Here is a 12,635-nt window from a genome sequence, read left to right as displayed (position 1 = left end):
ATATATTACACTTGTCTAGGTGGGTCGTGGAATGGAAAAGTTTGGGAACCACTGTTATATGACATCAGACGCAACATATTAAAACATGACTTAATCACACTGTCACGCTTAATTACAAAAGTGTTTTACAATGTGTTGGAGAGGCTAGTGAAATTGCCCTGCAATAAAATATATATATATAATCCATTTAAGGATTCAAATGCTTGATTACGTCCTAACCAAACGCAATGCAATAAGATTCAAGCAACAAGCAATTTTTCTGTCCACACCAGATGCAACCTGGCTATGTGATGCAACAAAATCATTCAGTCAATCACTGCCAATCAGAAGAGCATATGCAAGATCACGGTCCTGCACTTTCAACAAATACTGATAGTGACTGATACAGTCTTTGTTATGGAAAACCATTGGCTTACATTGAGTTTTAACATTTATGTTTCCTTTCATTTGTTTTCAAGATTATTATTATCCATTGTCTCTTTCAGTGTGGTAATAAAGGTCACAAAAATGGTATTCAAACTCACCCTTTTTAACATTAAATTAAGCACATAATCAATACTTCAGATTATCATTGTCATAGTGCATATGTTGTTCCAGCCATGATGTCGCAAATAAAAATAGAAACCATTTCTAAAATAGAATTTACTGTCGCTCGTTGCATATCGCTTTCATGCCGGTTAGGACAAAAACTCTGATTAACATGGAAAATAGTCTGATTCTAATTTTAGCTATATTTATAATATTGCCAAAAGAAGTTAAGCATAAGAGTAAGTTAGATTGACATAATCCACCTTTTAATCACTCACGCCCTCTTTACCCCTTAAGTTGACATATTTTTGATGTACTTTCTTCTTTAATTAGTGTAAATGATTTATTCTGTCTGATCTAAGTAACAGTTAGTCATGCTTTGGTCTTTGTTGGCTTGAATAATCAATAATCAGTGCACACCATCTCTGAATGAAGATAAAAAATATATTTTGCTGTACACTAAGCTGATGGGGGTTTTTAATTAACTTTATCTGGTTAAGCACTTGCAAATTACAGCATGATACAGACATCTAAGAACACAAGTATATCCAATACACAAGAGAGTGTGAGATAAGGGACAAGGTCACCAAGAGACTCCTCATAGACCTTCTTAAAGAGACTTTAATATCAGGATTAGAATTAGAATAAGAAGGCTAAATTAAAAATAAATTGGTAATGAGAATGTAATGGATATAGCAAGTTTAATACTCTTATACCATCTAAAGTGCACACTAATAAACACTTGTGAATACTGTTTGAAATATATAAACTCATGATATCATTTTATTTCCAGAGACTTCTTCAGTGCAGTATATTGCATACATATAATGCTAATCTTATTTACAGTGTATTTACATTTACATTAGACAGCGCCATATAGTAGGTCCCAATACCTGTCTTTGAAGAATCTCCGAAAACCAAATGCCACAAGCTTGAGCAAAGCCTCAATTATGAAGATGATGGTAAAGACATAGTTGCAGTATTTCAGTGACTCTTCAAGGTACTGTGTGAGATAGAAACAATGATTTCAGCAGTTTCAATGCTGTACAATTTAAAGTAAAGTAGTATTTTGTCAATTAAACCACATTAAATAATGCATAAATGTCTTTGCATTCTATAAAAATATTAAACTAGGAGCCAGATTCATGAAAATCTTAAGAAAAAGTTCTTGAGATAATGTAACATTGGTTTTGGATGTTGGTTTATGTTCATGGTTTCATGTCTTTTATGTATTTATTATTATTATTATTATTATATTATTTGTTTTTTCCCATAGTCATGGTTCCTGTCATGTCATGTGTTTCCCTTGCCCTCATGTGATATAGCTATTGATTCCTTTGTTCTATGTGTTTTTAACTTTATTCTGCAGAGTTTTATTCAAATAATGTTTTGTGAATCCGGCTCCAGGTGTCATTTATTTTAAAGAAGGAGTATAAACAATTTTCAGGCTGAATGTTTCACAAAAAAGTTTGTTACTGTAGTTTTCAAATGATGAAATGCAACTCTATGCAACTGTACTGTAGGTCACTAGGTTAAACAAATCAAGATTCAAAGGGTTCATAGACTCACAGGAGGCTGATTGAAATGCTCAATAGACATAGTGACCACATTGATGCAGATGATGCCGGTGATGAAGAGATCCAGGTAGTGGTTGGTACACAGTGTGTGGATGTAGAGCCGGATTGGAGAGTAATCTGCATAGTACGGTCTCTGCTGGGCCTCTGTTGATAGGGTCATACAGACAGACAGCACAGAAGAGTCAGTGCAGGGTTAACACAGATAAGCCAAACCACTGATGCAGAGGAAAAAGGCACTGGGTGCGAGGGGACGACTGCTGCAGAGAGGACCAGTAATTTATCTCCCCAGCATTGTGATAATATTGCAACATTATTCATTCAAAGTCCTCTCATGCAACACTTGTGCCTTCATGGGTTTCAAGCATGCTGCTTTGGTGAACATGCCGTTGTAAACATGGCAGTATGTGGGAGAACATATGAAAGGACTTCTGTGAGTAGCACAAGTAACACAGACATATTATTGAGTGTTTCTTAAGGCGAGCTTAGAGGTGACTGTTTATCGATTAGTTGTAATGCATGTGATATACTGGACATGACAGCAACCATAAAATTTATTTGAGTTTGAATCCATCTTTCTGAGTCTGCCATAAAAGCATGTTTACAGGTAAATAACATTTGCCAAGAGAGAAGCCTTTGAGCTACTGAATATCTGAGCATGCAGCTACAGCACAACCATTACATGTAACATCTCTCCCTAGCAGACACCACACTCATGGCCAGCATAAAAGTTGCACATCTTATAAAGTTGCACACAGAAACGGGATAACGGCAGGCCTAGATGGAATCTGTTGACGTTTTCAACATTTTCTGATCTGAATTTGGGGACAATCTGATGAATTCTGCAGGATCTAAAAAGAGTTCATTTGTACTCTTAGTGACAGTTGAAAGCTTTATTAACATTTTCATTTTGAGGAAATCCGCTGAGCTATCTGTGCAGATTCCATGTGGGTCTGAATAAGGAACAGATCCACAGATTGGTGATTTGGATATACTGTATACAGAAATGTATCAGAACATTATGAATTTCAGATACTTTTGTGTCCAAAGGGGTTTATGTTTTTTATGTCCCAACTATGATCATCTAAACAAATGTGAAATGAACAGTTGTGATATTTATTGCATAAAAAAAATCTATTAATTGATTCGTTTAAAATGATGTCCCTTAGTTATTTTAAAAAATAAAAAAAATATTCAATGTATGTAGGATGCAAGTCATTAAATTAGCCTGAATAAATTCATTTGATTTCAGCCATATTAAAGGTGTCTTTTCCATCATAGAGTACTACTGAACACAATACACAATTTGAGATGTCGTGAATTTTCATAACAATTCTCCTTTGATGTACGATAAATGTGTACACATGGCCACAGTTGAAGAAACATCTGTTTCTCCTTTTCTTCTCTGTCCTGCTAAATGCAGTCTGTGTTGAGGACTGTTTTGTGAGACGTCCTTCGATCTATCCCAGATGAATGCATCGAGGGGATCTTTGAATAGATCCAAGGAAATAAAACTCAACTGCTATGGACTCAGTTATGAGTACTATAAGTCACAGTCACATACACGATTAATCCTTTGACTGCAGTAAAGGCTGGAGGAGTAAAGTGTGACAAACATAGATAAAACCGTCAGCTTTTATGCTAAAGATCATTTATCAGCAAGCTTTGCCCTGGCAGGCGTGGTGCTTAAACAAAGAACACACTTCTTCACATTTATTCGTTTAGTCAGGTAAAATCATGGCTGGCATTCTTAGATTCCTTAAGGCTCACACAACCAGACAGCCCTAATAGTGCAGTGTACTAAACTGATTTAGACAGACATCCAGGCCACAGGCAACTAATATTCAGTCTCTCAAATGGATATTATGATGAAACTTTCTTTGATGTTATATTACATATGTTTGTGTTCAGCATTCAAAATTAATTCATATCATACACACATCCCCCCAACCCATCTTAAAAACTGTCACAGAGCAACTGCCTCCTCTCACATCATTGTTTTCCAGCATCGTGAGGACACCACGCACTCTTTGAATTTCTTACTACCTCTTTGGATGTAAAGTGGGTATAGAAAACATTCACCCACTTTTAAAATAATCACATTTTGTTGCTTTGCAGCATGAAATGAAGATGGACACAGTTTTTGTTTTATCCAGCTGTATTTACTCAGTGCAACTTATAACATCCAAGTGAAAGATATAACACCAACATTATAGTTTCAGCAGAGACTGGAGTACTTGTCAGGATAGAAGGAAAAATAGATGGGGCAAAAATACAGTCTAATTCTTGAGGCAAATCTGCTGCCCTCTGCTAGAAAGTTGTCAATGGGGAGAAGGTTTACCTTCCAATATTGCAATTGCCCAAAGCACACAGCAAAACTGATCTCACAGTAGTTGAAGGAGAAAAAGTTAAATGTCTTTGCATGGCCTAGTCAGAGCCCAGACTTAAACCCCATTGAAAATCTGTAGAATGATTTGATGACTGCAGTCCAAACAGTCACCATCAAATTGAACTGAACTTCAGCAGCTCTCCAAAGAAAAGTGGGTAAATACTGCAAAGTCTAGATGTGCAAAGTTAGTAGAGACAGAGACATCCCAACAGACTAAAGGCTGTAATTAAAGCAAAAGGTGGTTCAACAAAATAACGACACAAGAGGGTGATCCTTTTTCCAACTCAGTGATTTCTGACATGGTGCTATTTATTTCACTTAGATGTTATAAGTTGCACTGAGTAAATACAGCTGGATAAAAAAAAAACTGTGTCCGTCTTCATTTCAGAAATGTGATTATTTTAAAAGTGGTTTATTCTTTTCTATACACACTATACGACTACTAGTGTTTTCAATTGATTAAATTTATAATGTAATAATTTTTATTTTTAGTAACAAAATTTGATTATTTTAAAAGGGGGTTATTCTTTTTTATAAGCGCTATATGACTACTAGGGTTTTCAATTGATTAAAATGATTCATCACAGAAATAACTTAAATTTAGCTTAAATTTTACTTTGTTACTGTACTTTTGATTAATTACTGTAAATGCAGCCTTAGTAGGCATAAGAGACTTTGTTTTTGAGACTTCAAAAAACATTAAAAACCCCAAACTTATGAACGGCAGTGTGAACTTGGGGGTCGTTCACAGAGAACGCACTCTTGGTCTCCACATGCAGACACATTTGTGGCCGTTGCACTGCCATGGTCATAACATATTAAAAGCAACTTTTCAAGTTTAAAAGTCTTTGAAAACCATTTTTACATGCGAGGATGGGCTTTCTGCTGCCTGTTATCAGTGTGTTTGGTTAGGTGCGTTGACTCTACTGACTCTTCTTGAGCTTGGTACTTCAACCTTGAACTGCTCTGATGGTAGGAAAACACATTAAATGAACAGTCCTAATTAGTACTAGTTCAAACTTCTTTTAACTGACCACCCTATACACAGTATTCATAGCGGGATGCTCTGCTGCTTTGGCCATGATGCTGACCCCATGTACTGTACTGTGCAAACTTCCCCGGTTGGCTTGTCATGCAGCATTTTGTATTGCGGGCATCTCATGCAGGAACATGCTACAGTCCATCACAATCCAAGGCTGACATCAGATCGGTGCCAAATTGTGCATAGTTTTTGAATTTCCTCAGCCTTTTGACTGCTTCTGTCTTTTTAAAAATCTTTCTCTAGCTTTCTCTCTCAGGCTCTGGAAGCAGGCAGTGCTCAGAAAAATAGACTACCGACCAGACCCGCAATTCGCCTTACTCCTGCGCTTTTTCTCCAGCAGTCTCTGCCTCTTCTCCTCGCGCAGACGTGCCTCCTCTTCCTCCTGGTCCTGACGACACTTGTGGAAGTTCTCCACCACCACTCCCACAAACATGTTCAGCACAAAGAAGCTGACGATCAGCAGGAAAGAGATGAAGTAGAGGAGCATCCAGGGGTTGTGATTGCGCTCAGGCTGTGGGCGTGAAGGACAGGAAGATAAACAGCACATCCATCATATGACAAATTAGGAAAGTCATGTGCCAGAATGAGCAAAGCATATCCAAACCTGCATGTCCACCCCGACAGCGTCCAACCCGTCATACATTATATTGACCCATCCGTCCTTACAGGAAAGCACGAACAGCGACATGAGAGCCTGCAGAAAAGAGACACGTGCCGGCAAAACCATCATTCATTCAAAACAGTTACAGGGCTCGTAATGACAATCTGGGAATCATTTCAACCATATTACAGCAGAAAACGGTTTCTTGAAGTCCTATAAAAATGAAAAGGCAACATGACCTTACTTTTTCACTCTTTATAATGCTTCAGTGTGTCCAAATCAGTGAATAACGTCAAGTGAGTAACACTTACCTGTCCCAAGTTGTCAAAGTTGTACTTTCTCCGAATCCATTTGTAGTTTGCTCGAATACAATCAAACTTATTGGTGATGTTTTTGGTGTCGCCACCTTCACAATGGTAAAACTTTCCTTTGAAGAGCTGCAATTCATAATATCGCTACTGCGTTAACTGAAAATCCCTCACATTTCTGTTGAAAAGCATGTAGCATCTGAAGCAATTACCTGAACTCCAAGAATGCCAAAGACAATAAAGAAGGCACAGCAGATAAGCACAATGTTCCCAATGGGCCTCAGGGATGTTATTAGTGTTTCCACCACTAGTTTCAGTCCAGGAGCGCGACTAATCACTCTGTTTACGTGAAAAACAAAGACACAACCTATTTCAACCTGTTTGGATTCCAGGAGCATTTATGTAATGGTACAATTGTCTGAGTGACCTTTAAGATTGGTAAACTTAAAAAAACAGAATTCAAGGATAACAGATTTTATTTCACTTTAGTTTAGTAGACTCGGGAGATTACACTACCACAAAATTAACCTTCAGTTTATTCCTTAACTGGAGCAATGACCACGTAGTGGATTTCATTGATTGCTTGAGCCTCAGACAGGCACGTTGTGATCATTCGCTGGCTCACCTCAGCGGCCGCAGAGTTCTCAGCAGACGAAGAACCCTCAGGATGCCAAAGATTCGGTTTCCACTAGTATAGGCCAGGGAGACCAGAATATCAATGAGAGAGACAGAGACCAGCACCCCATCCAGAACATTCCAGGTGCTCTGCAGATAACTGTGCTTCCCAGCACAGAAGCCGAGGGCCACCACCTTTAACACAAGCCATATCATGTGTGTGAGAGTGTTTTGTGGAAAGAATATTCCTTATATAGAGAGAGAAAAGGCCTAAATCATACCTTCACAGTCATTTCAGCCACAAAAATCACAGTGAAAACATAATTGGAGATACTGAGGAACATTCGCTCCTGAAATGAAATAACAAAACAAAACACACACAAAAGGACATGCTGTATCATACATCCAGAGAAGCATGACATCAGCGAAATTTAGATGCAAATGGCCTTGATTACACTTAAGCAAACTTACAGATGGCTGAATAGTGGGTCTTTCCAGAGCAATGGTAATGCAGTTTAAGAAGATGAATACCAATACTATATGATCAAACATCTTGTGAGAAATTAACCTTTGACACATCATCCGAAACCTAGGACAGAATTGAAAAACAAAATTGCAGTGCAAAAATGAATGTGAAACTTTAAAAAAGGAAGGGAGTAATTGGTCAATAGTTGTTTGGAGACAGCAGATGCTTACCTGTTCTGAGGAGAGAACAGATAAAGGGACCAGTCTTCATGATCTTTACACCACTTAGGTTTATATGATTCAAACGTCCTCTTGAGACGGAAACAGAAGCTCTATAACACACAAGAGAGAGGAACTACAGATAAATACTACAGCACTAAACATTAACTACAGCATTGTCAGGAGTTTAATGCATTTAGGGTACTCTGCTTTTAAACTTTCGATTCAATGCTTCAATAAAGAAGGATTTGAATGGATGCTTGTTTCAATTTGACGAAGTACCATTTTGTAAATCTAACAGCTTACTTTGCAAATGTGTTTTCTGCAGTATATATTTTGCACAATTGAAATGCTTTTTGTTTAAACGTCTAATTGATTTGCCAAGTACTTGGTTAGAAAGATGGATTAACTTGAAGAAATGACACCATGAAGCAGAGCTGTAATTATGTGGATGGTAATAGTGGGAAATCATTATAAAAACATTTCCAACTAACTTCCACTTGTTTACTGACACTTTTATGCAGTTTTTATGGCCATTTTTATCTACTCAATTATGCAGTTTCAGTAAACACCTTGCAGCACGTTTCAAACAAATGAAACAAGCACTTAAAGCCTTAAAGTTTTGTATAATTAAGGGCGTGGCCACTTGAGTGACAGATGGATTGCCATTGAGCTAGGTGGGTGTGGTTTCAGCAACCAGTTCCCGTCTTTTTGCCCATTTTTCGATGATCTGGGATGAGGCGCGGTGACATGCTGCCATGATGGCGATGGCCGGATCCGCCCACTTTGAGATTCAAACTCCAATCAGGAGTCCACGGGAGACTTCACGGACACTTCGACCATGTTTTTATACAGTCTATGGTTTATGTGCATGTCCCGATGTAGGTTGTGCATGTTGTTTGTATGTAGGCCTGTATTGTAGCCCTGTTGTTTCTGTCTATTTCACAGCACTGGAAACTTAATTTCAAGACGAGGCCTCTTGTGTGAGCAGATATCATCACACTGACACCAATAAAGGTCACCTTTCATCCACCAAGAAAAACAATTACTGCCTTCAGATTGAGGTGCTGAATCAATTACAGCATGACAATTAGTCTCCTCACAAGACAAACCCCTGGGAAGACATGTTTAAAAAAAAAAAAAAAAAAGTCAGCATTGCCTGACTGTAACAAACAACACTGCATTAAGCCATGACTTACATCATCCATGTCCTCCTCTGCAATGGAGTCTTGTTTGCTGAGGTTGGTGGACAGGTCAGTGGGCAGGTGCAGGCTTCTTCCATTGCAGTCATGGTAGTCTCCCAGTGAGCTGAAGCTGGGGGTTTGGGGCAGTTCAGGGATATCTAGAGAGCTGGGATGCTGCAGTGAGCCCCCACTGATACTAGCCAGCTTCTCACCCTCCAAGTCCTCATCCTCAAAGCTGCCTCTGCCCTCCCCAGACAGCAGAGACTCCCTCTCCCCAGACGTGTCCTTCCTTTTCAAACTCGGCGCCCGTCCTAAGCTGTTCCAGCTTGACCTGCGGCTGCCCCAGTTACTTCCTGAGCCACGGGGGTGGCATGGAGATCTTCTTGGGCTAGTCTGGGATAGTAAAGGAAAATATATTGTCCTAGTAAGATGTTGCAGTGCCTATGTTACACATATTGCTTATTACTGCAATTAAGTACAACAGTCAGGGGCAATTCTAGCCTTTCATTAGTACTGGGGCACATCGAAGAATGTCCCTATATTTTGATAATCTTTTGATAATGTTTTGCATATAAATTGACTTCACCTGAGGTACAGAGTTGTTTACAAGCTGTACGCACAAAAAATGCTGCTTTGTCAATATATTTACAAGACTTTTGTCAAGCTCAAAATATTGTAAAACGTATATCATTAATTTTTAATGAATAAATATCGTACATATGACATTTCACAACCTGAGCTACAGGTATGTCATTGTGATAAAAGATGACTTCACTTCCTATTTAATGTTCTTTTTTCAACTACTGTATGCTCAAGCAATCTTTATGTGACGTCACTTTAATGGACACCTGATTGTAATCTGACAGCTGATTTTTTTTCTTACCAGGGATTTTTGATCAAAAGCATTTGGATCTATTGAGATCCCACTGCCCCGCCTGGACTCGGTCAAACCAAACACTGACTCGGGGCCGAGCGAGCTCTTCGGAGTGGGCATGGGGGTGGCAGCAGTGCGCATGATGATTGGAGGGGGCAAAGTGCCTCGAGGATCCACATGCCCATTCGCTGACATCATCATAGAGTACATTTTCAACTCTGTTGGTGAAGGTAAAAAGAGTTATTCGATGAAAGTCACCACCATCCAGTAAATAAAATAAAAAATGATTACCCATGAATGACAAAGTTGTAAAGGTAAATGGAAGAAGGACACATAAAAAAGGCATTTTCCCCAGTAGATTCATATACTGCATGTGAAATGCATTCACGGTGACTATAATGTGGCTCTAGAGGACCCTCTGTAATGGAGTCTGAAATGAACTTAACTATAGGCCTGAATGAACGGACTAAGAATAGGAGAAATCTATGTAGTGTAAAAAGTGTGCATGAAAGTCATTTTACGTACATGTTACCCGGCAATAACATTTTATGTGTTAAAGGAAGTAACCTGTAGCTCGAAATTTCCCCATCTTCTCCTCCTCTTCAAAGTTCACCGACCGCTTTTCCTCATCTGTATCTGACTTGTTAGCATCTCCCTGCAAAACACAAGATCTTTCTGTGGACAGCGCACAGCATTTCAGTAACCACTCAGCCCACTAAAGAGATATTAAGGATGTAGTGAAGCCAAACAGGAGCCGTTCTCTCATAGGACGTTGGCCTCTGGCATCAACTTCACTCGGTCACAGCCCGCTGTGCATACAGACAGATGTGGTGCTCTTATCAGAACTCTGCTATCCTGTAAGACCTCGATTGCGGTTAGGGTTGTGTAAAGTTGGTGTTTGTTTTAGTCTTTGCAGGTTTATACCTACTCATAACAAGTTCACAATTCACACAGTTCCTAGCATGACAGATGGGCCAAACCCGCAGCACTGTATCAGTAATGCAGTTTAACCCCCCAGACTATCTGGAGGAAACAGTTACTTTGTTTATGCACAAACCTGCCTCCTTAAGAAGTCAACTTCTTTAAATGCCTGTAGCACCAGTTCAACTTGTGTAGCTCAGGCTTACCCTCTTCAAGGGTGACTCATTTACATATTAGCTACAGATTTAGATTTTGAAATAAAATATTTCCGGTATGTTAGATTTAATTCTTATTCATTATTTATGTAATTTCCATTTTATACATAATATAAAGTTGTGAGGGCTGTGAAAACATGGCACAAGCTTCTTTGTTGCTTGTTAAGCTAAGTTTGAAGAAATGAACACTAATATTTTAGATTGTAAAAAAAATCTTAATTTTTAGCTGTAGATTTAGGCATGGAGTTGATTTATTAGTTTATAAGATAGACATGTTATTTTATTAAAACAATAAAATTCTATAATATGATTTATTTTTTTAACTTTTTTAGAGCAATTAATTTAAGTGCATTCTTTATTATTATTCTTTTATTATTTATTACTTTTTTTTTTTTTTACATTTGATGCTTTATTTATTAACATATTTAAAGTGTCCCCATATTTTTAACACTCTTGATAATATTTGGGATATTTGGATATACATTGGCTCTACCTGCAGTGCTGTATGTGCAATAAAAACGGTCACAAACAAACAATGGAAGGCATTTTTAAATTGTTTCCTATAGCGGATTTAGGGTAAAAATCCACCTCATCAAGTTTTTTTCCCCGTCTTTTAAAGTATTTAATTAGCATTTAGTATGGGAAACCACTGCATACAATTCAGTGCATGAGTGAACTGTTAAAATGAATCAAACTGAATCATGAACAATTGGAATGTTTGATTGATTAGATCAAAAGGGTCATTCATTTGCAAAAATGTTTCTGTTTTGTTTGGACTCTCAACAGCTGATAGAAAAATATTATAAAAAAAATGATTCTCAGGTCAAATACTTATTTCAATGTTTACTAAAGTATTTGTGAGAGCTATAAAGTTCATCCCCCCAGACTATCTGGAGAAAGCAACTACTTTGTGCACAGATCTTTAGAAAATAAACAGCTGATACAGAAGATTTTTTGTTACCTCTGCCTGAAATCCCTCCACTAAGATGGCCACCAGTAGGTTAAAGAGCACATAATTCCCAAAAGTCATCAGGGCCACAAAGTAAAGAGCCGCCCATGGGTTAGTGGAAGCCATTCCATTATAGAGAACCACGTTCCAGTCTTCCTGGGTCAGAATCTGAAATACAAACACAAGCAGAAGGGGACAGAGAACGGCTGGATACAGAACAATCTATTAATGTATTAATAATAATGTAATAATGAAGTGTGCAATAGAGTATTGTTTTGTGCATGTATTTTCCAGCATTTGAATTACATAGAGTGGAAATACAGAATTTGATGCCAGAGGTTCAATCTGATTGTTTTGTGATGATACTGTACAAACTATTCAAAGTCCTAGATCACTGAAGTGAAAGTAATTATCTGTCCCAGCTTAGCAATTAAGTCTTTTTTTTTTAACCGCAAAATAATGTTGTGATAATCTAGTGAGAATAGCTGCATTATAGCATACAGATAAAGTGCAGGTTCAGCAACTCAGCTTTATCACAGGAAATTGTGCTAATGCAAGAAAAAATGCAGAAGTAAGGCTTTCCATTGTAGTAAGCTGCATAGTAGCTACTATATACCTCAAGATATTGATATGGAGCTAATAAATCGGTTTATGGGATATACAAATATTTATAATATCCTAAATAACCCTAACCTGAGAGAAATAAGTAATTATTTACGGCACACTGCATTTGATATGTCAGTGTCTCAGA

At 37.9% G+C, this 12,635-nt stretch overlaps 1 protein-coding gene across 3 annotated transcripts in view; it reads right to left on the bottom strand.

The window, feature by feature from the left end:
* The window catches only part of LOC132149342 (voltage-dependent T-type calcium channel subunit alpha-1H-like), a 106,895-nt gene that overhangs the window by 5,987 nt on the left and 88,273 nt on the right, over positions 1 to 12,635 (bottom strand). For 2 of the 3 annotated variants that reach the window (XM_059558501.1, XM_059558503.1), the window contains exons 14-27: positions 11,897 to 12,052; positions 10,367 to 10,454; positions 9,809 to 10,017; positions 8,941 to 9,318; positions 7,754 to 7,854; positions 7,529 to 7,646; positions 7,339 to 7,407; positions 7,068 to 7,252; positions 6,655 to 6,781; positions 6,446 to 6,571; positions 6,138 to 6,227; positions 5,831 to 6,044; positions 2,098 to 2,249; positions 1,422 to 1,531 (exon numbers count right to left, since the gene is read on the bottom strand). In XM_059558501.1, the coding sequence (XP_059414484.1) occupies positions 1,422 to 1,531; positions 2,098 to 2,249; positions 5,831 to 6,044; positions 6,138 to 6,227; positions 6,446 to 6,571; positions 6,655 to 6,781; positions 7,068 to 7,252; positions 7,339 to 7,407; positions 7,529 to 7,646; positions 7,754 to 7,854; positions 8,941 to 9,318; positions 9,809 to 10,017; positions 10,367 to 10,454; positions 11,897 to 12,052 (2,123 nt within the window). The remainder of the gene's footprint in view (positions 1 to 1,421; positions 1,532 to 2,097; positions 2,250 to 5,830; positions 6,045 to 6,137; positions 6,228 to 6,445; positions 6,572 to 6,654; positions 6,782 to 7,067; positions 7,253 to 7,338; positions 7,408 to 7,528; positions 7,647 to 7,753; positions 7,855 to 8,940; positions 9,319 to 9,808; positions 10,018 to 10,366; positions 10,455 to 11,896; positions 12,053 to 12,635) is intronic. The other variant, XM_059558502.1, reaches the window with a different exon arrangement.

The sequence above is a fragment of the Carassius carassius genome, chromosome 9 (genome assembly GCF_963082965.1).
Source record: "Carassius carassius chromosome 9, fCarCar2.1, whole genome shotgun sequence".
NCBI classification, from domain to species: Eukaryota; Metazoa; Chordata; class Actinopteri; order Cypriniformes; family Cyprinidae; genus Carassius; species Carassius carassius.
Note: the sequence above shows the minus strand (reverse complement) of the source record. Positions and strands in the feature narration are given on the sequence as shown.